Source organism: Delphinapterus leucas, chromosome 7 (assembly GCF_059928025.1).
Source record: "Delphinapterus leucas isolate spDelLeu-1000000601 "Yukka" chromosome 7, BTC_Dleu_Yukka2, whole genome shotgun sequence".
Lineage (NCBI taxonomy): Eukaryota > Metazoa > Chordata > Mammalia > Artiodactyla > Monodontidae > Delphinapterus > Delphinapterus leucas.
The window spans coordinates 341,158-366,825 of record NC_143135.1 but is presented as its reverse complement, the minus strand read 5'-3'; the positions used below and the strand labels follow the sequence as shown (position 1 = coordinate 366,825).

The window sequence follows — 25,668 nt, the reverse complement described above, 5'->3', positions numbered from 1 at the left end:
GACTGTCCCTTCCCTGGGAGGGAGGCCTTCATAGGGAATGGCTGGGGGGCGGGGAGCTTCTTCAGACTCCCGGTGGGGTCGTATCTCCTGAGTTTTGGGGACCCTGGAAGGCAGTAACTGACTTTGGCAGAGGGAGGAACACAGCCTGTCGGGTCCAGTGGCACTCTCTGTTCTGCCCCGTGGGGACCAGGTGGCTGCGTGGGGTCCGGCGTTTCGCTGGCCCTGCCTCCTTATGTGTGTGAGGGTGGCCCGCTGGCCCCTGCCATCCCCTCGTTGGAGGTGGCCTGTTGCTCCCAGGGCCACCTCAGGTCACCAAAGCGGCCTGTGGGGCCCATCCAGGCCCCAGGTGGCCACATCCAGCTCCGAGAGGGCTCACCTTGCCTTGGGCAGAACTCTGGACTGGCCAGGGCGGCCCCTTTAGTCATCATCCCAACTGTCGGGGTGCTCACAGCGCCCCTGCCTTCCCGGGGCCCAAATCAGGCCAGGCCAGGCGCTTCTGGGTCAGGGCCTTGTGCTGTGTGAGGGGGTCCTGTCCTCAAGGAAGGCCAGCGTGAAGAAGCAGGGCGTGTCATTGGCTTCCCAGGGCCTCGGGGTCACTGTGCTCACAGTCACCTTGTTCTCTGGAGGCCCCTGAATGTCCAGCTCCCTTGTGGACGCAGAGGTTGGGGGTTGTGGGGACATGCGGGGCTTGCTCTTGGGGCACTGCCCCAGCTCCATCGCGGCCGTGCTGGTCACTGCCCCAGGAGGGGTGCTGGCTGCAGTTGCCACAGGGCAGGAGGGGTGTCGTGGGCCTGGAAGTGCCATCTTCAGTGGGCTGGGCAGAGCCAGTGGCTGGGACCTCAGTGGGTTTGCAGGGCCGTGCCTGTCGTACGGCCCTGCGGGTGGCCCAGGCAGGTGTTGAAGGGGAGAGGACCCAGCATTCCGGCTCAAAGCCGTTGTCTGGGGGCCACTTGCCTGTGGCCTCGTGGTTCACTGAGAGGCTTGGGAGGGAATTCCGTCACTGTGGCTGCAGCCGATCCTGAGGACTGTCCTGGGCAGGGGACAGGCAGGCCAGACTCGGAGCCTCCAGGGTCCCCAGCGGGAGGCCTGCAGCCGTGGCCCCCTCGTGCCACTGCTCCTTGGCCTTCAGGATGGCCGGGCCGGGCGAGGGGCCGGGCTGCTCGTGCTGGGCAGGTGGGCCAGGGAGAGCCAGCCCATCTTCCCCGGGGAGCGTCTTGATGCTGGGAGGGGTAAGGAGAGGCCTGGGGGCTGGGGCAGGTCGTGCCAGGCCCAGGGGCCTCGTGGGGAACTCTTCAGGTTTTGCTGGAAATGTACAGACCAGGTCAGCTTCTCGACCAGGCCATTCGGCCTGCGCAGGATGGGCCGGTGGGACCCTGCATGGCCGCCCCATCCCAACACTGAGAACAGCTCTCCAGGCTGCTGACCCCTGGCTGTCCTGATGCCCAGCCCTGGCCTGGTCGGCCGAGTCTTAGAGCAGAAGAGCAGATGGATGGGGGTGAGGAGAAAGGCCTGGGGCTCGCCCCACCGCTCACTGCCCCAGAGGGTGACTCCGGAGGAGACTGCTGCTCAGTGCCCCTGAGGGAAGCAGGTCCCACTTCGTCCTGCGTAGCTCGACCATCGAGGCCTGCAGCTGCCTGAGCACCGCGTCGTCCTCCAGGGCCCAGGCCCGGGACAGCGTTTCCTGCAGGAACTCCTGCAGGCCTTCCAGGGGCAGCTTCAGGAGGTGTTCTGGGGGTGTGGATGCCATCAGGCCAGCGGGGGTCCCACCGGGAAGACTCAGCCCCCCACCCTGTGGCACCTCCCGTGGGCAGCGGCTGTGTTCCGCTGGGCACCACACCTGCGGGTCTGCTGTGCCCGGGAGAGCCATGGGCAGGGCCACTGCCAAGGGCGTGCTCCGGAGGGCGACCTCTGGGCTCCTGTGCTGGCCAGCCTGCCTCTGCGGCCTGCACGCCACGCTCGGGGACCTTAAGGACTGTGTACACCATGGCCATCGGCATGTGCTTGCTCTCCAGGATGTAGGCATCCCAGAGCTTCAGGGTCAGCGCAAAGGGGGTCTGTGGGGACAGCAGGTCCAGGAGGGGCAGCTTGAGCAGGGCACAGTGGTGGTCCCAGCACAGGGTAAGAACCCGCCACTGGCCTCCGGCCCCTGCAGTCGCCCGGGCTGCATCAGACAAGCTCCTGCAGCTCCTCATCTGGTGGGGCTCGTCCCGGTGGGGCCGTGGCTCCTGGACTCAAGGTCCTGAGGATCTGGCCAGCACGACCCCTAGTCTGGGGGCAACAGAGCCTGTCCACGCTCGGTGGGAACACCTCAGTGGAGCAGAACGCTGGCTTGCCCACCCCCGGGCTGACCCAGCCTTCTGATGGCAGCCAAAGCAGAAACGGCTGGGACTTCGAGATGCCCTGCGCCCACCAGGAGGGCTCTGGGCTGCTCCTGGACGCCCCTCGGGAGGGGCATGGCATGTCTGGGGTGTGGGGCTGGGTCCTCCCCAGGCATCAGGAGGGGGTCAGGGAGCACCTCTGGGACTCAGCCTCCTGGGCAGCCTTGCCTGGTCGATGAAGCACTGCAAGAACCACTGGATGGTGTCAATGCCCGTGGATGTCTGCTCCTCATCCTGTTGGAGGGCACGGGCTCAGGGCCTGCGTGCTCGGCTGGAAACGAGCTCGCCGCTCACCCCCCCCCCCCCCCCCCCCCCCCCCGAGAAGGAGAATGAAGCCTGCAGGAGGCCAAGCCCCTGCGGTGGCTGTGGGACGGCGCCTCTGTGCGGGGGCGGGGGCGGGGGCGATGCATCTACTCACCAGGTGTCTTTGCAGCTGGGGGAGGGCTCTGCCTAGAATGTGGTCTTCGTGGGCCTGGAGTCTCAGCAGTTTTGGGAACCCCGGGATGAAGAAGCCCGAGGAGCCCCCGGACCCCCACAAATCAGAGCCGTGTCCAGCGAGGGTGGAGTACCGCAGGCGCCCCCGGCGGTGACCTCAGCGTGCAGGGCCCTCCTGAGCCCTGGCTGGACACGCCCTTCCCAGGCAGGACAGCCTGAGGCCGGGGCGGCTGGGGCAGAGGCCCTGCTCCCGGAGGCCCAGCTCGGCTGGCACCCTGGGCTGAGGGGTGGGCAGGTGTCCGGCCCTGGCACTTGCCCTGGCTTCAGCGAGGGGTGGGGGACCCGGTACAGAGGGACAGGGAGTGCAGCCCACGGGGTGGGTGACGGGGGCGTGCCTGGCCCTCTCCTAGGCTTGGCAGCCAGGCTGGGGGCATGGGAGGGGGTGTTGCTGCCGCCGGGGCTTTGTCTGGCCGTGGGCTCGGAGGGCACTGGGGGGTGGCAGGTGTGAAGCAGAAGGACCAGCAGGGAAGGGAGAGTTGCCTGGACGAGGCCGGGATTGAGGGCCGTGGCTCTAGGACCCAGAGGGCAGCACGGGGAGCCCGTGCCCTTCGCTGATGGGGACATAGACTGGGCCCAGGTCCCCGCCAGCCCACTGCTGGGGGAGCTCTGCAGGGAGACCCCTGGCCCTGACGCACTCCAGCTGTCCTCGGTGGTCACCTACCATGCATGGCGTGTTTCTCGTCAGTCATCAGCTGGACCAGCGCCCAGAAGGCGTCCTCCTCACCCAGGAACGTCAGCAGGATCGCCATGACCTGGCTCATGCCCTGGCAGTGTCCACCTCTTGCAAGAGCCAGATGTGCATGGAGGACCCACCCGGAGGCCTCTTCTGCCCCCTCCACACTACCACCTCAGCCCCTGGATGGGCTCCCGCCTGGCTGAGCTCACACTGCCCTGGAGGGGCCCCCTGAGATGCCCTGTGGGCTGGAGAGCCCCTGAGCAAGCTAGGCGCCAGCACCACAGCAACCCCGAGCCGGAGGCTCTGGGCGCCGTCCTGGGTCCCCTTTCCCAGATGAGGCGAGGGGGGCGATGGGGCCCGGCACAGTCTGGAGGTCCTGCCGTGAGGTCAGGCTTGGGGGGCCTGACCTGGGAGAGCACAAGGCCAGGGGGCTGGCCCAAGACCCCACTGTGGGCAGCCCGTGGGGTCCTCTCAGCTGGTGTTCCTCGAGGGAATGTTCTGGAAAGAGCAGGTGGAGCAGAGCTGCCTCCCTGGGGCCCCACAAGAGTTCTGATTACTGGGAACCTTCATCCCTGCCAAGTTTCTGATTAATAATACAGCATTTTTAGGATCAAAACTCGAGTTTCAGGGGTAAAGTCGACATGCAATGAAATATAAATATCCCAGGTATACAGTTTGACAAGTTTTTATTTCCTTTATTTTTTCTGTTTGCACACATCACAGTTCAGTCTCGGGGATGTACAGCCCCTTGGGTTTTCGCACACGGGCGGGGCCGCCGCATCCGTGCTCCGGCCTAAGATCCCACCCCGTTAGCCCCGGCGGCCGCTGACCCTCCCCCTCCCGGGGCTGTGCTTTTTCCAGAACGCCCTGTGAGTGGAATCACATGTGGGTCTGGATTCCTTCACTCGGCAAAATATGTCTAAGACTCATCCGTGCTGTTGAGTGAATCAATAGCTTCTTCCTTTGTGTCCCTGAATCAAAGTCCATTTCATGGAATCCCCCAGTTTATCCATTCCCTTGATGAAGATGATCTTGGTTGCTTCCAGTTTTTAACGATCACGAACAGAGCAGTGAATATTGCATGCAGGTTTTATGTGGGTTTAAGTTTTCAGCTCATTTGGGTAAATACCAAGGAGCATCATTGCTGATCACATGGTGAGAGTATATGTAGTGGGGTTTTTTTGACTGCATTGGGTCTTCACTGCTGCAGCACGTGGGCCCTAGAGCACACGGGCTTCAGTAGTTGTGGCTCGTGGGCTCTAGAGTGCAGGATCAGTAGTTGTGGTGCACAGGCTTAGTTGCTCCGCGGCATGTGGGATCTTCCCGGGCCAGGGATGGAAACCGTGTCCCCTGCATTGGCAGGTGGATTCTTAACCACTGCGCCACCAGGGAAGTCCCAATATGTGTAGTTTTGTAAGAAACCACCCAACTGTCCCCCACAGTGGCTGCACCATTTGCATCCCCACCAGTGCTGGATGAGAGTTCCTGTTGCTTCACATCCTTACCAGCACTTTGGTTCTTATTCTGCATGAGTCCTTAATTAGATACATGATTGGCAAATATTTTCTCCCACTCTGTAGCTTTTTCATTCTTTTAACAGTGTCTTTTGCAGAATGAAAGTTTTACATTTAGATATAGTTCTTTCTCTCATAGGTGTCTTCTCTCTCACCTAACCGGCCTCTTTCCCAGTGTCCATGGCCTCACCCCATCCTGGCGTTCTGGTTTTCTAATGCAACAAGTGAGTTGCCCGGCAAACAAGCCAGAGGTTTAGGATGGAACCAGAAGCTGGGACACAGCCGTGTTTACTCGTTCGTGTACCCAACAGGCTGTGTTCTCAGACAGCAGTGGCTGGGCCTGAGTACTAAGATACTTACGATCCGGTGCGTTATAGGGAACCTCCCTGACTCCGTGCCCAGGCCTGCAGATGGGCAGGGGTGGTGGGTTGGTGGGGCCCACCAGGCTTATCCTCACACCCTGGGATCCTGTCTGCGTGAGGCCTGCAGCCTGGGGGCTGTGGGGTGATGGAGGTTCTGAGGGCCAGCAGCGGCTGACTCGCCCTGGGCCCGGCCTTGGAGGTCAGCAGAAACACAGCCACGCTCCGGGCCGAGGCAGGCATGGGGCTTCTCAGCCTCGGGCCCGTGGAGTCTCCTCGGTAGAGGAATCTCGTCATGAGAGGAGCGTGGGAGGTCCAGGGCGACCACTCGGGCAACACAGCCCATGCCTGCCTTGATGCTCCCGGCGCCGTCTTGGCCAGACTCCTCTTCTCTCCGGGGTCAGGGCTCTGAAGAGCATCTCTTGGTCCAGAGCGAGCTTGATCTGTTGGCTATTCATGTACGCCCCGAACCTGTCACGGCAGAACCTGCTCTCCTGCCCACCCACAAGGTCTCCCCGGCCGGCAGGGTCTTTGCCCCATACCCAGTTACCCAGATTGGAACAGGTTGTTCAGAAAGGAGTGAAGCGTTGGGAGACCCGATATTAGGGCTCCCACTAGGGCTGGATATTAGGGGATTACAGTAAATGCTTCAGGTGTAGCAACAGGGTCAAGGGCACTCATAAGAATCCCTGTGTCTTCGTGTCCCGTCCCGTCCCCACCCCCCCCACCCCCCCGCCCCGCAAAATCCCACTCAGCTTTGTGATCTTAGTTCCCCAACCAGGGATCAAACCCTGGCGCTCGGCAGTGAAGGTGCCGAGTCCTAACCACTGGACCGCCAGGGAGTTCCCAAGAATCCGGTTTTTTTTGTTTTTTTTTTTTTTGCGGTACGCGGGCCTTTCACTGTTGTGGCCTCTCCCGTTGCGGAGCACAGGCTCCGGACGCGCAGGCTCAGCGGCCATGGCTCACGGGCCCAGCCGCTCCGGGGCATGTGGGACCTTCCCGGACCAGGGCACGAACCCGCGTCCCCTGCATCGGCAGGCGGACTCTCAACCACTGCGCCACCAGGGAAGCCCAAGAATCCCTGCTTTTAAAATGCATACTGAGAACCTAGGGACGGGGTGAGGCCAGACATCTTGGGTTCTCTGTAAAACACCTGTGCTGGTCAAGTGTGTGGTGAACGCAGGACACAGGACAGGACAGTGTCGCTAGTGTTGGACCTGGGTGATGGAATTTGGGGGTTCGTCACACTTTTAAAAAATAAATGATGGAAATTGTCTAAAAGAGCAGAAATATATAACTAAAAACATCAAGATGGGGCGTCATTTTGACCCCGCCGACCCGCATTCGTTCCATTCGTTCCACCTGGGCTCGGGTCCAGCCTGGTCTCTGCTGCCTGGAGCCCCTCCCCTCCCGCGGGGCCCTCTGGGGCCTGTTGAGCCAGTCCAGACCGGTCCCCACTCTCCCCGCGCGCCCCCCGCCCCGTGCCCCACACCGCCGCCCTCGTTCCTCACGTGCCCACTCGCGCCCCTCGAGGCTCAGGCGGCACCGCCAGGCCGGGGGTCGGGCACCCGCCATCCCAGCTTCAGACCCAGGCCCACGCCTCCCCCCGCGGGGCCCCGGGGACCCACTTGATGCCATAGCGCTCCCGGAACATGATGCAGTTTCGGAAGGCGCGGTTCCCACCCAGGTCGATCTGCTTTAGGTCCTGGGAGTACAGCCGGGCCTGCGGTTTCGGGCTCTGTGGGCGGGGCCAAGGGGCGGGGCAGGCGTCAGGCGGAGCCCGGACCCACGACCACCACCGCCGGACAGAGCGCGCGCTGCGAGGAGGCCGACGGGAGCTGAGCTGTTTCTGCAGAAGCCTCACTGTGCGCATTTCTGAAGCCAGGGCGGGTCACGAGTGACGCCCACGTCCAAGGTCCAGACCCCCGCCCTGTAGGGAGGCACCGTCCAGGCCAGCTGGACCCCTCCTCCGCCCGCTGCATGCGGCCTCCCAGGATGACAGCGCCCCAGGGAGGCGGCTCCCAGGTGCGTGGGGAGGCGGAGAGGGCGGTTGGGCCTCTGTTCCTTGACCCCCGCCGGAGTCCCACCGCCAACAGGCGGGGACACGAGGGGTGAGGCGGGGCGAGGCGGGGCAAGGCGAGGACAGTAAGGGCGGCTCATTGCCTTGTTTCCCAAGAGTGAATCTGGCACCAGCCTGACTCAGGGCCCCCGGGGATGGGGACGGGAGGGCTGCTGGGGGCTCGGGCTCCCAACACCCAGACGCTAAAACAGCCCATGAGGAATGCAGAGCCCCGCGGCCCTGACCCCCCCCCTTCTCAGACCCCTGGTTAAGAAGGCGAAAAACATATCCTTGGGGCTCCCCTTAGGCCTAACAGACATGCATGTTTCCCGTTTCAGAACTTTTTATGTTCATACGGAGGGACATTCTTGATCTCTGTATGTATCTGCCCGGTTTCTGGGGGCCCGTTGAGAGCTTCCGGACTGAGCGTGACGCTGGCTGTGGTCCCACAGTTAGTGGGTGTCCGCCACATTCTTAGCCTCATAGGTTACCCGTCCTTGGGTTGCTTGTGGAAGCATGACCACTGTCACATTTCCCCTGCTGGTCTTACTTGGTCTGGGCACACAGAGCGCCCTCCCCGGGCAATGTGACCTGGGGGTACCCTTGGTGGAGAGGGGCTGCTGGGCGGTGGGAACAGGCCAGGTGTAGGGACCTCTCTGGGGCCATGGGAAAGGACCTGCTTCTTGTCCGGATTCAGTCCTTCTGTTCAGCTGAATGCAGGCCTGTCGTTCATCTGGTTTGGCTTTGCTTTCTCCTTTCATGGCTTCCGTGGGTGTCTCCTTGCTCTTTTCCCCCTGGTTTCTATCCCTTGCTGTGTGACTCTGTCCCCCCAACTGTCTGGGAGGGCTTAGTTTGATTCCACGTGGCATGTGTCCGTATCTGGACACAGTGTCTGCACTGGGCCAAGTGGGATGGGCAGCGGGGGGGGGTGGGGCCTTCCAGGCAGGTGGGCCTCGGGGCCTGCAAGCCTGGGAGGTGCCAGGAAAGTGCTGGGGATGGGCAAGGGGTCCCTGAGGCCCAGCCCCTCAAGCTCCTGATGTCCTGGCCTGTTGGTGCGGCCCCCGCACAGGTGGAGGGGCCATACCTGGTCGTCCCTTTAAAAAAAAAAAACAAAACTTATTTATTTATTTATTTTTGGCTGCATTGGGTCTTCGTTGCTGCGTGCAGGCTTTCTCTAGCTGTGGCGAGCGGGGTCTACTCTTCATTGTGGTGCGCGGGTCCTTGCTGCAGTGGCTTCTCTTGTGGAGCACGGGCTGTAGGCGCACGGGCTTTAGTAGTTGTGGCATGCAGGCTCAGTAGTTGTGGCTCGCGGCTCTAGAGTGCAGGCTCAGTGGCTGTGGTGCACGTGCTTAGTTGCTCCACAGCATGTGGGATCTTCCTGGACCAGGGCTTGAACCCATGTCCCCTGCATTGGCAGGCGGATTCTTAACCACTGCACCATCAGGGTAGCCCTGGTATTTCCCTTTGTTCTCCACCTTCACCTTCTCCATGTCCAACAGCAGAGACCATACCTGACCTCGCACCTGTGGGGGGATTCCTTTGTAGACCCGCCGGCGCATCTCCGGGAGAGAAGCCAGCTGTGAGACAGGCTCAGGGGATGCCAAGGAGGAGAGAGAGCGAGAGGCGTCTGGAGGATGCTCCGGAGGGGCTGGGTCTGCCACAAGTAAGAGCAGGCCGTGGCCCCGCTGCTCCCTTCCTGCGGGGTCCCCGGCTGGGCTGGCTGCGGCCCTGGCATCGGATTCTCCCCGGGCCTTGTGGGGCACCCAGCCCAGCGCCCTTCAGGGTCAGGATGCTCAGCTTGCTACCTTCTCGCCACTCCGGTATTTACTCCAGTCCCTCAGCATCTTCACCCACTTGTCAGCACGCCCGATCTCCTGGGCTTTTTGCTGGAAAATGGGAAATGGTGGTGCTGGCCCAGCTGCCAGCTTCCTAGGGTGGCCCTAATGGGCGTGACCTCAAAAGGGCCAGGAAAGGCGCAGACCCCTCAGACCGAGGACCCCTTGACGGCTCTGGGGTCAGGGCGGCAGGGAACCGGAGCTGCACCCACGACGCCTCCCCACTCGCGCTGGTGCAGCACGGGCGGCTCTTACCCTCGCCGAGTGGGTGCTGCAGCCGCTGATGTGCTGAGGCTGCGCAGCTCCCCTGACCGGAAGGCAAGAGAAGCAGAGCGTGAGGACCTGCACCCGGCCGGGTGCCCAGAAGGCCCCACCTGCCCCCATCAACCCCCAGGTGTCAGCCCAGGAGACTGCGGAGGGGAGGGCTGACCCCAGGAGGGTGCTGGCTCAGGGATGGGCTGCGTCCCCACAGCAGCCCCAGGAGGTGCCCCACCTCCTGCCGATGCTGGTCACCCGCTCTGTTCCATGCCCTCCCGGCCCCTGCCCTGCTGGAGCGCAGAGGCCCCCGCTCAGGGCTCTCAGGTGAGTCGCTCCCCAGGGCCTCACCCTGCTCCAGAGTGGACGCCTCCGTCCAGGTGAGTCACTCCCCAGGGCCTCACCCTGCTCCAGAGTGGATGCCTCCATCCAGGAGCCCAGCACCCTTAGCCCTGCTGCAGACCAGCTCCATCCAGGTACATGCACGTCTTCTCCTCTCTCCCCCACCGTGGCCCGGCCCGGCCTTCTACCCCGAGTCTCCTCCCAGCCCCAGACCGAGGGGTCAGGTCGTCTTCAGCTGCAAACTCCGCCTGCGTCTGTCTCCTTCCCGTGAGCTTCTGAGGCCGGTCCTGCCTGCTTCCCCTGCCCGTCCCTCCAGCGCCTGAGGCCACACCTCTCACTGTCCTCCGGGCCAGAGCCTCGGAGACCTGTGGGCCAGGCGCCCCTCACCCTGTGGCCACGCTCTGCAGAGTCTGCTAACCAGGCTGAGCCTCCCTCTGACCTCGGAGGCAGAGGCCAGGGCCAGGCATGGAGGCCACGCGGCTGAGGCCCAGGCCTGGACCAGCGCCCAGCCCTGCCCCCGCCGCCTCCCCGAGTCCTCTCAGCTCCAGCCCAGTGCAGACCCTGACCCGCCGTGGCCACCAGGGGTCGAGGCCCTGAGCTGGGGCGATGGGTCCTGCCTCCAGAGAGGTCTTTCTGCAAAAGGAAACCTGCCCCGAGATGGGAAGGAGGGGCATCCTGATGCCTCATGGCAGAAAACCTAGCCTGTCGGCAACTTTGTACAGCGAGCGGTCAGCATCTTCCCCGGGTTCCACTGGAGCCCTTGCCTGGCCCTGAAACCCACAGAGGCCAGAGGTGTGGCCAAAGGAGGGGCAGGACACCTCCCCTGCCCTGCGTCCCAGGAGCACAGCACGAGACCCACCTGCCCAAGTGGGAGCTGCTCGTACCTGGCTAGGATCCTGCCTGGGCCACCTGGTCCCACTGGCTGTGACCGCCACCCAGGCCATACCCGCCCCTCCGGGTGAGGATACCCACCTGGGTTCCGCCTTCTCAGCCTTGGCCGGGATCCCTGCCTGGAACATAACTGTTCCTGCTGCTGTGGCTCCCACTGGGCCGCACCTGCGCATACCTGGCGATGGGCCCCACCTGGGCCTCACCCGCCCCTCCTTGGCTCTGATCCCACCAGGGACATATCTGCTCCTGCTGGCTGTGCTGGCTATGCTTCCCCACCTGGGCCTCACCTGCTGCTGGTGACTACGATCCTTACCGGGGCTGTACCTGCTCCGACTGGTGACGATACCCACTTGGGCCTCACCTGATCTACCTGCTCTGATCCCCGCCGGGCCTCACCTGCCTGTCCTTGGCTCTGATACCTGCCTGGGCTGCACCTGCTCTTCGTGTTCACCGTCCCTGCTGGGGTCTCACCTACTTGTGTTTGGCTGTTATTTCTGCTCGTTCCAGGGCCAGCAGGGTCTCCGGCTTCTCCATGTGCGACGCTGCAAGACAAAAATATCCAAATATCCCAGTGTGCTAAAGAGCTTCAGAGAGCCAGCAAGTTGAAGTTGGCTCCTTGTCGGCAGCTCCCCCCTCTGTCTGATGAGGGGAGAAAACCACGCCGCCGGGGTGGCGGGTCATGGCTCGCACCCATACCTCGTAACACTTACTTCCGCTTCCAGACTCCCCTCCGAGCCGCCTGGGAAATCCTGTCACAGTGAGGTGATGAGGGGCAAGAAGGGGGCCAGGAGGCCCAGGCGAAGTGCTGAGCTGCGCAGTGAGCTGTGATCCTGGCCTTGGGCGCTGAGGAAAGGAGAGGGTGGCTGCCGGCTGCAGAGGGGCTCCTGCGGGAATCACATTTTGCTCAAGCATCAGAAGCGTGAGCAACAGGGGACTTCCCTGGCGGTCCAGCGGTTAGGACTCCGTGCTTCTACTGCAGGGGGCACGGGTTCCATCCCTGGTCGGGGAACTAAGATCCCACATGCTGCATAGCATGGCCACACACACACAAAATAAATAAATAAAAAAGCACGAGCAACAGAAAACAATTGATAAACTGGACTTTATCAACACGAAAAACTTCTGTGTTTCAAATGACACCATCAAGACGGTGAAAAGACACACAATGAATCAAAATATTTGTGAATCACCCATCTGATAAGGGGCCTAGTATACAGAATATATAAAAACTCCGAACTCAATAAAAAGAAGTAGACCAATTAGAAAATGGACAGAGGACATGGAAAGACCTTTCTCCGAAGTCTACCCAGCTTCAGAGACAAGGCCACAGGACACACCACTCCTCACCCACGGAATGGCTATTACCAGTAACACAAGGATGCGGAGGAATTAGAACCCTCCTGTATTGCGGACAGGAAATACTGATCCGGGCTACAACATGGATGGAGATGATGCTCAGTGAAAGAAATTGGATACAAGAGACCACAGTGATCCCATTGATCTGAAATGTCCAGCATCGCCAGATCCATAGAGACAGAAACTCGATCAGTGGTCTCCAGGGCTGGGGGAGGGGCTAGGGGGTTCTCTGCTGATGGATACGAGACTTTGTTACGAGGTGGTGAAATGTGGACACAGTGGTGACGGTTGCACAACTTTGTAAATACTCTGAAAACCACTGATCGGTGTATTTTAACAGCTAAATTTGGTGATGTGTGAATTGAAGAAAAAGAGCTCTCTGAGCCCGATTCCCCACAGTCTCAGCCCCAGGAGACCCTGAAGGTGGCAGGGGCGCTCCTGGTCAAGGGCGGCCCTGGGCTCCTGCCCACTAGGCTCCTCCCAGGACCGGGCGCCCACCCAGGATGGCCCCACTCAGGAAGCAGAGCAGGGACTGGGGACCGGGGGTCTCTAGGACGAGATGCTCACACCTACTCCAGCTGACTGAACTCGAAGCTGGTGCTGGCTGGTGAATCAGCTCAGACGACACCACAGCTGATCAGAAGGGTGTGGCTTGGGGAGAGGAGGACATGTTTGACCTCAGGCAGCCTCTGTGCTGCTGAGACCATCTCTCGGTCCACAATTCTGAACAAGGCGACGGGGGAAGGGCCTCACGGTCCCCATTCACGCAGAGGGACCCACTCGTTCCTGGACACTTGCAGAAGGCCCAGCCCATCAGGAACACGGCTGGGATGTGTTGGACCAGTGACACGTCAAGAGGACTTGGGACAGGGCACTGCTCAGGATGAGGCCCTGTGTCCCAGCCCGGCCCACAGGCCGAACACAAACGTCCTCACCTGGCAGTGCCCCTGATCTGGGGCACGATGGACAGGGTACTTCGAGGACGCAGGGCACAAGCACAGGGCTTGGAGAGGGCGCCGGGCTGTGGGGCTTCCGAAGCTCTGAGCACCTCCCTGCACCCTGCCCTGCTCCGCTCGCCTCCCCTCCATCCACACGCCTCCCCTCCCCTCCCTCGCACCCCTAGCCTTCACCCTTCACCTCCTCCTGCACCCTCCCCTCCTGCCCGCTTCTTGCATCCCTTCTCCATCCTTCCCCCTCCTCCGTCAGCTGCTACACTGTCCCCACTGGCCACTCGCCTCCACCCTTCCTTCTGCATTCTCCCCATTTCCCGACACCCAGACCTACTCCTCAGCCACTCAGCCACTCTCCCCTACTGCTCCTGCGTCCCGCCGCCCTCCGCTGCTGCCGCCATCCATCTTTCCTGTCCTTCCCCCTCTTCCTGTCTTACCTCCTCCTCCCTCCGTCACCCTGCATGCACCTCCCCACTGGCTCCGTTTTCTGTCCATCTCCCCCTGCTCTTCCTCCCGCACCCTCTCCACCCCCTCCTGCTGTCCTTCCTCCTCCTCGGGGCCAGGTGTCTAAGCTCCGACCTCGGGCTCCTCACGTGGACACGGGCACCTCTGGCAGCAGCCCTCCCCCCACGGAGGCAGAAGGGGCTGCAGGGGCCCGGCCCAGGGTCAATGCTGGGGGGTCAGCGTCGTCTTGGCCGCATCCCAGGAAGGACGGAACCGCCCATCTGGTGACCTCTACCCCCAACGTGGCCACAAGGGACGAGGTTGCAGGTGATGCTCACCTTTCCGGCCTCTCAACTGCTGGAGCGGCGCCTGGTCTCTACAGATGGACTGCGGTCGGGTCGGGCGAGGGTCAGAGCAGGTCAGAGACCACGAGGGCTCCCAACTGCCTACGGACACAAAGCAGAGTGGGTGCCGGGCAGCAGGCAGCACTGCGGTGTCGCTGCCCGGGTCAGAGGTCAGGATCAGAACCGAGCCCTTTACCTCGAAGGTCTCTTGCCTTCGGGGGAGGGTCCTGTCACCATGCAGGTCTCAGCCGGGAGGCCTGGCCCTCTCCCGCCATCCCTTGGCCCATCCTCACGGAGTCCAGCCAAGCCGCCTCCAGATGGTCCTGTATCACAGTTATCCACTCCCCCTCCCACAGCATCACTGAGTGTCTTTTTCATTTACCAGTCTTCAAAATCTTCATGATTACCTTCGAGGTGTGTCTGCTGTTAACAGCTGTGAATGTGCATTTCGTGGGTCCATCAGGATAAAGTCCCGCACTGACAGGCACTCATGCTTTTCTGATCTGGCAAATGCAGCCGGAGGGCTCCAAGCTCATGCTCTTCCCACCTGGAAACGACGCTGTCTGTCCCCTCTGTGCTCTTTGAGAAAATATTTGCAAATGAAGCAACTGACAAAGGATTAATCTCCAAAATTTACAAGCAGCTCATGCAGCTCAATAACAAAAAAACAAACAACCCAATCTAAAAATGAGCAGAAGACCTAAACAGACATCTCTCCAAAGAAGATATACAGATTGCCAACAATCACATGAAAGAATGCTCAACATCATTAATCATTAGAGAAATGCAAATCAAAACTTGAATGAGATACCATCTCACACCGGTTAGAATGGCCATCATCAAAAAATCTACAAACAATAAAAGCTGGAGAGGGTGTGGAGAAAAGGGAACACTCTTGCACTGCTGGTGGGAATGGGAATTGGTACAGCCACTATGGAGAACAGTATGGAGGTTCCTTAAAAAACTACAAATAGAGCTACCATGTGACCCAGCAATCCCACTACTGGGCATATACCCTGAGAAAACCGTAATTCAAAAAGAGTCATGTACCACAATGTTCATTGCAGCTCTATTTACAATAGCCCGGAGATGGAAACAACCTAAGTGTCCATCGACAGATGAATGGATAAAGAAGATGTGGCACATATATACAATGGAATATTACTCAGCCATAAAAAGAAACGAAATTGAGCTATTTGTAATGAGGTGGATAGACCTAGAGTCTGTCATACAGAGTGAAGTCAGAAAGAGAAAGACAAATACCGTATGCTAACACATATATATGGAATTTAAGAAAAAAAAATGTCACGAAGAACCTAGGGGTAAGACAGGAATAAAGACACAGACCTACTAGAGAATGGACTTGAGGATACGGGGAGGGGAAGGGTAAGCTGTGACTAAGTGAGAGAGTGGCATGGACATATATACACTACCAAACGTAAAATAGATAGCTAGTGGGAAGCAGCCGCGTAGCACAGGGAAATCAGCTCGGTGCTTTGTGACCACCTAGAGGGGTGGGATAGGGAGGGTGGGAGGGAGGGAGACGCAAGAGGGAAGAGATATGGGAACATATGTATATGTATAACTGATTCACTTTGTTATAAAGCAGAAACTAGCACACCATTGTAAAGCAATTATACTCCAATAAAGATGTAAAAACAAAAAACAACAACAACAACAAAAACCATACATTTGGAAACATCTCTAAATAGTTCATGGGTCTAAGAAGAAATCATAATGGAAATTAGAAATACTTAGACGTGACAATACCAACAGGCACAGGAAGGCAGCTAAAGTGTATTTCAGGAGAAATGCAGAGTCTTTACGTGTTTTAATGGAGTCACAGGAGACACCGGAAATCCGTGAGCCGCTCATGGACTCGGGAGGCTGGACGCAGAGCCGGGCAGAGCCTCGGGACGGAGGGAAGAGGATGAAGGAGGACACAGGAGGGCCCGGGGCTGGTCCTTCCAAAGGCCTGGAGCCCACGAGCTTATCCACCGGCAAGAACTCAGCTTGGGGACCCACGGTGCGGGGACAGCCCCTGAGAGCACGGGAAGGAGGCCGCGCGTCTCCTCACCTGAGCTGCGGGGCCTGGAGGGCCGAGGCGAGAGCTGTGCCCGGGCGTCCGGGGACGCAGCCCATCTGGAGCTCCTCGCCGCCGCGGGGCGGCCTGTCCTCACAGTTGGTTTCCGCTGAGCTCATCACGAGCTGCGTGGACGTCTGCGTGTGGTGCCACCAGGCGGCTGGACACTGGGGTTCTGGAGAGAGTGCGGGGGGCTGGATTTCGGAGAGGCTTTGCAAGGAGGTTATTTTTAAACTACAAGAGAGGACCCCAAGGGCCAGGCGGCCGCGAGGGGCTGCGGCCGGGGTCAGGGCTGCTGAGGAGGGGTGTTGGTGAGGAGAGGGGTGGGGGGGACGAGGGTGCAAGCCGGGGAAGGTCCAGAGGTGCAGAGGCTCCCTTCCGCCTGCTCGGTCCCTCCCAGAGGTGCCAGCATGGGCAGGAGGCCCAAGCTCCCACGTGGCAATTTCCCCGCCCAGCTTCCTGAGTCTGCTCCCTGCCGGGGTCACAGCTACAGCCAGGACAGCAGGTCCCGAGGAGATGCCTGCTGCTTCTCAACCCCTAAAACCAAGTCTAAGAGAAGCGAAGATCTCCATGACCATCCATCACTTCAGAGTTTCTGGTACCTGGGAAGTCCAAAGTGCCAATTAAACCAAAGGAACTCTGTCCTAGACCCCAGAGCTCTGAGGTGAGTGCGTCGCCCTGCCAGGCACCGTGTGCCACCTATCGTGGCCCTGGCGAGAGTCCAGGAACCTGGTGCCTCAGGTGTGTGAGACCCAACGAGGACAGCCCAGGCCCCAGGCACTCTCGCCCCGCGTCCAGAGGCTCGGCTGCGGCTGGTCAGTACGAGTATCCCCCCAGGTCACACTCTAAAGGGACAGAGTCACAAAAGAAGACTCCCTCTGCCGCCACATCTCCCGTCTCCGTCCGTCTGTCTCTCTCCATCTGTCTCTGTCTCTCTCCGTCTGTCTTGAACTCCGCCAGCTGCTGGACCGAGCCCAGGTCACTCACTCTGGCGGTCAAGCCCTCATTACCTGGTCCCATGGTGCCACATCCAATTTCACTGTCCGTTCCCATCCGTGGAGCTAGCTGCATCGTTGTCACTGCCGGTAAGGACCCGCCTTGTGTCGTAAATGACGCTCGATGCCATGTCTGAGTCATGTGAGGTGGGCCTCAGCTCACCTCCCAGCCGATGCCCCGGGGGCCTGACTGGACACGTGAGCCTTTCCCCTGGGGCTGCAGTGGGACCAGGAGTTTGCTTTCTCTGCTCCCTTCAGGGCAGCCCTATGAGTTCTAGCTGCTTCCATGAGGCAAGGAAAAGCAGACCTATTGGGAAGGAAGAAATAAAGCTCCCTCTTTGCACAGGACATGGCTGACTATAGGAAATCTCAGGGTATCAACAAAAGCACGTGTAGAAGGACAGAGTGGGCTCAGCAAACCCACACACGCGTCAGCAGGCGCCTCCGTGCTCACAATGATCAATCGTCGCGTGGAAACCACATGAAGACACCACCCGGCTATAGTGACGCCCTGGAAAACAAGACACTTAGGACTGAACGTAACAAAATGTGGACAGAACTGCGTGCTGAAAACTACAGAATGCTGATAAAAGAAATCAAAAGCCCAAATAGAGAGACAGCATGTTCGTGGATTGGGCGACAACGTGGTAACCGTGCCAGCTCTCCCAACTTGTGTTCCGCCGAAGACCCTGCTGAGTGGATGAAAATATTTGCAAGCACATAACCCAACGGAGGGTTAGTTCCAGAACACAGAGAGAGCTCCGGGGACTCAACAGTAAAGCAGATATCCCAGTTAGGGAGCGGGCAAAAGACACAGCTGGACACCTCCCTGAAGATGGGCACAGCTGGCAGAGAAGGTCGAGGAAAGACGCCCATGTCATCAGCTGTGAGGGAAGGCAGCTCAGAGCCACACGAGATGCCCTCCACAGCCATCAGACTGGCTAAGGTAAAACAGGGACCGCGGCCCGGGGATAGGAACCTGCAAGCCCCACCCCAGCCCCAGAGCAGCCTGGCGGCTTCTCACTGGTTGAACACGACCCAGCGTCCATCCCAGGGAAATGAGAGCACAACGTTTACAGCAGCCTGGCTCCCAACAGCCCTTGAGTGGGGACGAGGCGCACACGTGGTCCAGCCCCGCCACCGCCCTGTCGTCGGCAGCAGGGGGGCGACAGCCGCAACACAGCAGCGACCCGAACCAGGCCGCCTGCAAGGCCAGCCCTGGCATATGCGTTCAGCACCCCTGTCCCCTCCTTGCCCTGGAGGCTCCGCTTCGTGGACAGGATGCCCGCGGCGCTCCCCGGAGGCACGGGCTCCGGGAGCTCCCCTGTGGGGCTGCGTTCTCACAGGCCTGTCTGGGGACAGAGGAGCCCCGTCCTGCCTGCACATGACACGCTTTCCAGCGTCCGTCCTCTTCTCTTTATAACTTTTCTCTACAGATTTTAACTTCCCACTGGTTGACACAGAATTATGGAGACAAGTACTAATACAGTCTGAGGAATAAAAGACTTCATTCTAGACCACGTTCCTGACCGAGTTCTGGACCTCTTTAAACCACGTCTTGGCAAACAGCTGCCCAAGTGTCCTGTTTTGGAGGTAACCGCGGGCACACGGACTCCTGGTCCTTCAGTGCTGGCCACCGGCCAGACTCACTGGCCACATGGTCATGTCCTCAAACAGCGAAATAGGAGGAAAAAGACTGTCTCTCCTCCCAGGTTCCGTGTTTATAAAACCCAGCATTCACAGCAGATATCCAACACTGACGCCTGCAGTTCTGAGGCAGAAGTAAGTCAGGCTGAGCCAGGAGCTCAAGACAAGTTTTCTATTTATAGCCTCCTGGAGAAGAGCAATGTCTCCAAACGTGAGCCGTTAGGGAAACGAGGGCTGGGAGGTCCTGAATGGCTGCAAAAGAGCGGCCCCCGAGCGGACCTCCGTCCTGAGGTCTGGGAGCAGAGCCTCGGGCCCTCCGTCCTGAGGTCCGGGAGCAGAGCAGCCCCCAGCAGCCTGCCCAGGATGGGACGTCCGCTTCCGGGCACGGGGAGGCCGCCGCGTGCAGGACCGGCGGTCGGGGACACAAGGAGCTTTTCTCAAGTGCTCCACTGGCTCTGGTGGCCACTCTGCTCTCCAGGCGGCCTCCAGACCTCTCCTTGTGCTGCTGGTGGCTGTCCCCGCGCCCTGTCCACAGGGGGTCCTGTGCTGCCTCTCGTGGACCCTCAGCCACTTGGCGCCTTCCTGTGGGCTCCCCCTGCCACCCCGCGCCCGGGACACCATGACACCCTAAGTGTCCCTCATTCCGCTACATTTATTAACCACCTGCTATTATGTGTCCAGACCCACTGACTATGGAAACAGAGGGGGTTTTAGTCTAAAAGACCCTGTTCCTCTTAAAGGCCTCAGGGGATTTGGGCAGAACCAAGGCCCTTGTGGTTGGAGCAGGCCCCACCTGGCAGGCCCCGGAGGGCACCACGGCCTGAGGCCTGACCACCTAGGAGGAGTGGGCAGGCCCCCTGGGCTCCCGATGCCCCCCCATCCCCACCCCCACCTGCACCCGCAATGTCCTCGAGCCAGGGGCCGCCATGCCTCAGTGCTCCACTGAGACCCTGGGCGCCCCTGACCAGCACCTGCCCTGCCCAGTTCTTGTCTTCCCCAACAGTTCCCGTTACAAGTGCCCACCCATACATATGCATTTGCAGATACGCCCAAGTGTGATCTTTCCTGTGGTTTTAAAACCACGGCCTTGGGACTTCCCTGGTGGTCCAGTGGTTAAGACTCTGAGCTCTCGCCGCTGAGGGCCTGGGTTTGATCCCTGGTCAGGGAACTAAGATCCCACAAGCCGCACGAGGCGCAGCCAAAAAAAACCCAAACAACAAAAAACCCCACGGCCTCTGCCTTTCCATTCTGTGGCAACACACTGTGACTTCTCCCACCTCTGTAGCAGGACCCCCTCCAAGAAAGCCCGTGAGGTGGTGTCTTATTTCTCCTGACCCACCTCCTGCATCTACGTAGGATTCCCCTCGAGCCCACTGCGCTTGGCCTGTGCACACACTGGTTGTCGCTGGTTCATCACACGGCTCTTTACTACACACAGTTCTGCCCCCTCCTCACCTGGGCAGCTTCCCTGTTGCGTTCCCAGAGCGTAGAGCTTGGGGTCAGCCTCACGCGGTTCTGGGGCCATGCTAGTGGATGTCCAGTACACTCTCTGCACGGCCATTCCTGTGGCCCCGTGTTTCTGCCACCGCAGGCAAAGCTAAACCCTTCTCCCTGCATCCTCAGCATGGATGCTCCTTTCTGTGGGATGGCCCAATTCCCCGGAGAGAAAGTTCTAGGTCAAAGATCATATATCATTTCAATTTTGCCAGATGCTGTCAGACTGCTTTCCAAACAACTATCCCTCTTGACAGTGCTACTAACGTTAGGATACATATTTTTGCCTTTGATGGATTTTGCTTTTCATGTCAAATCTATCAACTCCTTACCTAACTCCATGCTAGTAAGATTTTCTCCTATGTTTTAATCTAAACATTTTATATTTTTAGATTTTATGTTTAGACCTATGACCCATTTAAAGTTAATCTTTGCATAAGTTATACGGTTTAGATCAAAATTCTTTTCTTTTTTCACATCAATATCCAGTTGCTCCCACACTATTTATTGAAAAGACGATTCTTTCTCTGCTGAACGGCCTTTGTACCCTTGTCAAAATCAGTTCGCCAAAGGAGTGAGGGCCTATTTCTGGGCTCTAATCTGCTCTGTCCATCTGTGTGTCTATCCTTCACCCATACCACACTGTCTTCATTACTGCAACTTCAGAGTGAGTTTTTAAGTTGGGTAATGTGATTCTCACACTTTATTCTTCTTTTTCAAAATTGTTTAAGCTATTCTCGTTTTTTCCATCTGTACATGTAAATTTTAGAATCAGCTTGTCTCTGTCTACAAAAAGTCTTGCTGGAATTGTGGTTGGAATTGTAATTAATCTGTAGATCAATTTAAGGAGAACCGATATCTTTACTATGTTGAGTCTTTCCGTTCATGAACATGGTATGCCTCTCCATTTATTTGTCTTAAAATTCTTCCTTCATATGTATAACTGAATCACTGTGCTGTACACCTGAAACTAACACAATATTGTAAATCAACTATACTTCAATTTTTAACATTAAAAAAAGTAATTCTAAAAAGCTAAAAAAAATTCTCCCTTCAGGATTTTGTAGTTTTCAACATACAGATCCAGTGCATGTTTTCTGGAGATTTATACCTAGTATTTGATTTTTGGCGCTACTGTAAATGTTATTTTAAAATTTTCTGGTTTCTAATTATGATCTTTCTGTTGCGATCCTGCATGCTAAGACCTTACCAAACTTGTGAATTAGTTCTACAAGTTTTTCTTACAGAGTCCTTGGAATTTTCTACACAGATAATCAGATCATCTGTGAATAAAGACAGTTTTATTTCTTCCCTTCCAATCTCTGTATTTTTATGTCCTTTTCACTGGGGTCGCTAAGACTTCCAGTATGATGTTGAATAAGGATGGTAAGAGTAGATTTCTTTGTTTTGTTCCTAATTTCAGGGGGAATATGTCCAGTTTTTGCCATTACATGTGATGTAAGCTGTAGGTTTTTGTAGATGACCCTTATTTGGTTGAGGACGTTCCCCTCTGTCCCATTTTACTGAGAGTTTTTATCATGAATGGGTGTTGGATTTTGTCAAATGCTTTCTTCACATCAATTGACATGGCGTGTGATCTTTTTCTTTAGACCATTAACATGATGAATTGTAATGACAGATTTCAACTAAAGAAGCAATTTTGCATTCCCAGGATAAATCCCAGTTAGTTGTGATGCATTATTCTTTTTATATATTACAGGATTTGATTTGATTATATTTTGTTGAAGATTTTTGCAGTTGGCTTATGAGGGCTATTGTCGGTAACTTTCTTTTTCTTTTTGGCATTCTTAGGTGTGGGGCTCGGGATAATGCTGCTCTCAAAATGCGAGTTCAGACATAGTCCCTCCTGTTCTGTTTTCCGGAAGAGACTGCATAGTATTATTGTTATTTCTTCTTTAAATATTTGGTAGAATTTGCCATTGAAACCATCTGGGCCTGGAGATTTCTTTTTCAGTAAGTGTAACTACAAATTCTTTTTTTTTTTATGGTCACAGGACTGTGATATTGTGATTTATAATAAATATATATTTTGGTCTTCATCCCAAACCCCTTAGAATTTCCTAAGGGCAACGGGAGCATCTTTCGTTACAATATTTGGTCTTCTGGCCTCAGTCCCTGAAATCCCTCAGAGCCACGAAGTGAAATGGGTGTCTTGTTATTCATAACAAGTCTCTTTCCACCACTACTGGGTTTATGGTAAGAGGTGACTATTGGAAATCCCCTAAGGATGGGGATATTGTTGCCAGGGGAACCGACCATAATTAGAGGGTTGGAGCCTTCATGAAAACCCAAAAGGACGGTGTTCAGACAGCTGCCAGGTTGGTGAACCAGAAAGCTTCCACGTGCCAGGCCCTAAACTCCGCAGGGACAGAAGCTCCTGTATTGGGAACCCTTCCAAACCTCGCCTTATATACATCTCTCTCCATCTGGCTGTTCATTCATATCCTTTAATATCCCTTATAATAAACTCGCGATCTAGTAAGTGAACTGGATTCCTGAATTCTGTGAGCTGCTCTAGCAAGTGAATCCAACCTGAGGAGGGGGTCGTGGGAACCTCTGATCTGTAGTCAGTTCGTCAGAAGCACAGGTGAACCTGGATTGGCGGCTGAAGTGGTGTCAGTCTTGTGGGACTGAGCCCTTAAACTGTGGAAGCTGGTGCTATCTCCAGGCTGACAGAGTCAGAATTCAGTTAAACTTGTGGGACACCTGGTCTGTGAGAACCAAGTCTTTGGTGGTGTGAAAAACACACACACCCTAAGGACTACCCCAGCTATCCAGTTTATCTTGAGTGAGTTTTGTCAGTTTGTAGTTTTGGAAGAATTGGTGCATTTCATCTAAGTTGTCAAATTTGTGTGTGTGTAAGTTGTCTGTGGTGTTTCCTTCTTATCCTTTTCATGTCTTTTAGGCTTGTAGTGATACCCTCTCTTTCCTGATATTGGTAAAATATGTCCTTTCTTTTATTCTTGTCTGTATTGCTAGAGATTTATCAATATTTTGGTATTTTCAAAGAACCAGCTTTTGGTTTTACTGATTTTTCTCTGCTATTGTCAATTTTGTTGATATATATGCTTATTTTATTATTTCTTTCCTTCTGCTTGCTTTGGGTTTATTTTTATTTTTTGGTCACCATTGTAGTTTCTTAAGGTGGATGCTTAGTTAATTCATTTGAGACCAATCTTCTTTTGTTATGTAGGCTTTTAGTGCTATAAATTTCCCTGTAAACACTGCCTTATCTGCAGCCCATAAATTTTTACATTTTATTTAGTTCAAAATACATTCTAATTTCCCCTGAGACTTCCTCTTTGACCTATGAACTATTTAGAAGTGAACAGGTTAATTTCTAAGTGTTTGGAGAATTTCATGGTATCTTTCTGTTAGCAATTTCTAGCTTAATACAATTGTGTCATACTACATGTATGTTTTCAATTCTTTTTTTTTTTTTTTTTTGCGGTACGCGGGCCTCTCACTGTTGCGGCCTCTCCTGCTGCGGAGCACAGGCTCTGGACGCACAGGCTCAGCGGCCATGGCTCACGGGCCCAGCCGCTCCGCGGCATGTGAGATCTTCCCGGACCGGGGCACGAACCCGTGTCCCCTGCATCGGCAGGTGGACTCTCAACCACGATTTAACACTTTTTTATATCATTGGTATTTATAACGTGTTATTGGTTATGCCCATGCATTTTTGAATCATTGTAAATTTGGGAAGTGCTCTGTCAAGTTTCTTCCATGTACGAGGAGCTCCCACTTTCCTGTGAAGTGACGAGTCTTTGAAGATCTTCAAGGATCTGTGGACAAGGCGCTCTGAGCCATCAAGGCCGTCAAGGCCCTCGTGGTGCCACGGCCTCACTCCTCCTCGTGATCAGATCTGGGAGGAAACCACAACTCTTCTCTTCATTCTCCCGTCTCCATTAATTGAATCACCTGACAATTCAAGAGCCTGTCCGTGACTTCTACTTGACATGGTCTCTTCCTCTTAATGAACAGTGCGATCTCAACATTCTTCTGTTGTATTTCGTGCCTCAATGTCTGAATAATTTCTGTTGATTTCAATGCTCATCTCCAGCACTTTTGTTTCATATTTCAGTATTTAAAATTTCCCCCAGTTCTTTAACAAGTAAATTTAAGGTGGGGGACTTCCCTGGCTGGTCCAGTGGTTAAGACTCCGTGCTTCCAGTGCAGGGGGTGCGGGTTCGATCCTGGGTCGGGGAACTAATATCCCACATGCCACGGCACAGCCAAAACATAAATAAATAAATAAATAAATTTAAGGTGGCAAAAGTCGATGTCCTTCATATTTGTGCAAATCAGGAAGATATAATTTTTTACTTATATTGAAATATTGCAAAACATCTGTCCAAATGCAGTTAAGATGGCATATTCCTAACTCAGCTCTTCCACAGCCAGATGCCAGGTGATGCCCGCAGCTGCCTGTGCTCCATGCCACAGGGGGCGCATAATAGGGAGATACTGGAGTGGGAAGAGGCTGATGGAGTTAAAATGCTTTGTTTTGACAAATCTTACAACACATGTTGAAGAAACCCACTGCTAGGGTCCCTCCTGACGCCTGGAGGGGCTCAGGTGAGTGAGGGGTGCCAGGCTCCACACTAAATTGGCACCCTCCCCCAGCCCCCGGCCCCTCGGCAGCTGACCCTGACCCCCTAAGGAGCTTTCCTTTACCTGGTTGACCATGAAGGTGGGAATCTGTCCAGGGTCGGCCCTGGGCCTCCTCCCCACGGCTTTAAACACCCACCAGGTTGCCATGGCCTCCCTCCACCCAGGCATCTCAAAGCTGTCAATAAATCCCCGGGTGTCTCATGGGCACCCCCAAATCCACATCACCAAAATAACTCCTCCCACTGCAAGGTGGTCTTTCCTCAGCCCACCCCCGCATAAGCTGCCCTACTGTGTGCTCAGCTACTGAGGCTGACGCCGGAGTGACCCCTCCTCTCACGCCAACAGCCAGCCTGTCACCACTCTCGTCAACTGTGCCTTCAGAGCACCGTGACTCCTGCCCTTCTCTTCCCACTGGACACCCTGGCCTGACCACCTCCACAATTACCCCTGAGGGGTCTCCTGCTCTCGGGATAGAACCTAAGCCCTGCTCTAGGGGCCATGAGGCCATCCACACAACTTGCTGGAACTAAGGGGGCTCCCAGGTGCTGGGGGCTCTGAGGGGAGGGGGGACTGCGGGGGCTGGGGGGGATCCGGGGGAACAGGTGTGCGCCTCGAAGTCCGCGTTGGGGGGATGCAGGAGAGGGAGTCTTGCTCCACTCGGCTACTCCTCCTTTCTGCCTCGGGCCGTGGGCCTGTGGTGGAGCTTCCATGGCCATCCTACAGCTGCCCCAGCCCTGAGCTACTACGGCAGCATAGATGGTGTCCACCCCTGACCCAGATGAGGATGCTAAACGTCCCTCTGGGTAAGCCTCTGTGCAGTGGGCATTCTGTGATGTCAGCCGCAGTTCAGGATCTGGCCGGTGTGAAGGCAGAACATGAGCCTCAGAGAGCACTGCCCCCCATTCTGCCAACGCTG

At 56.6% G+C, this 25,668-nt stretch overlaps 1 protein-coding gene across 1 annotated transcript; it reads right to left on the bottom strand.

Annotated features, from left to right (window-relative positions):
• Positions 1-568: 568 nt before the first annotated feature.
• LOC149748651 (TBC1 domain family member 3K-like) lies at positions 569-25,045 on the bottom strand. The gene is given in 15 exon segments (XM_089914207.1): positions 569-1,307; positions 1,581-1,728; positions 1,955-2,054; positions 2,547-2,612; positions 2,797-2,892; positions 3,536-3,713; positions 3,829-3,956; positions 7,011-7,145; positions 8,918-9,040; positions 9,287-9,421; positions 9,572-9,690; positions 10,353-10,546; positions 11,280-11,346; positions 11,515-14,000; positions 14,306-25,045. Coding segments are annotated over 14 exon segments (2,430 nt in total). The 5' UTR covers positions 11,717-14,000; positions 14,306-25,045.
• Positions 25,046-25,668: the final 623 nt, after the last annotated feature.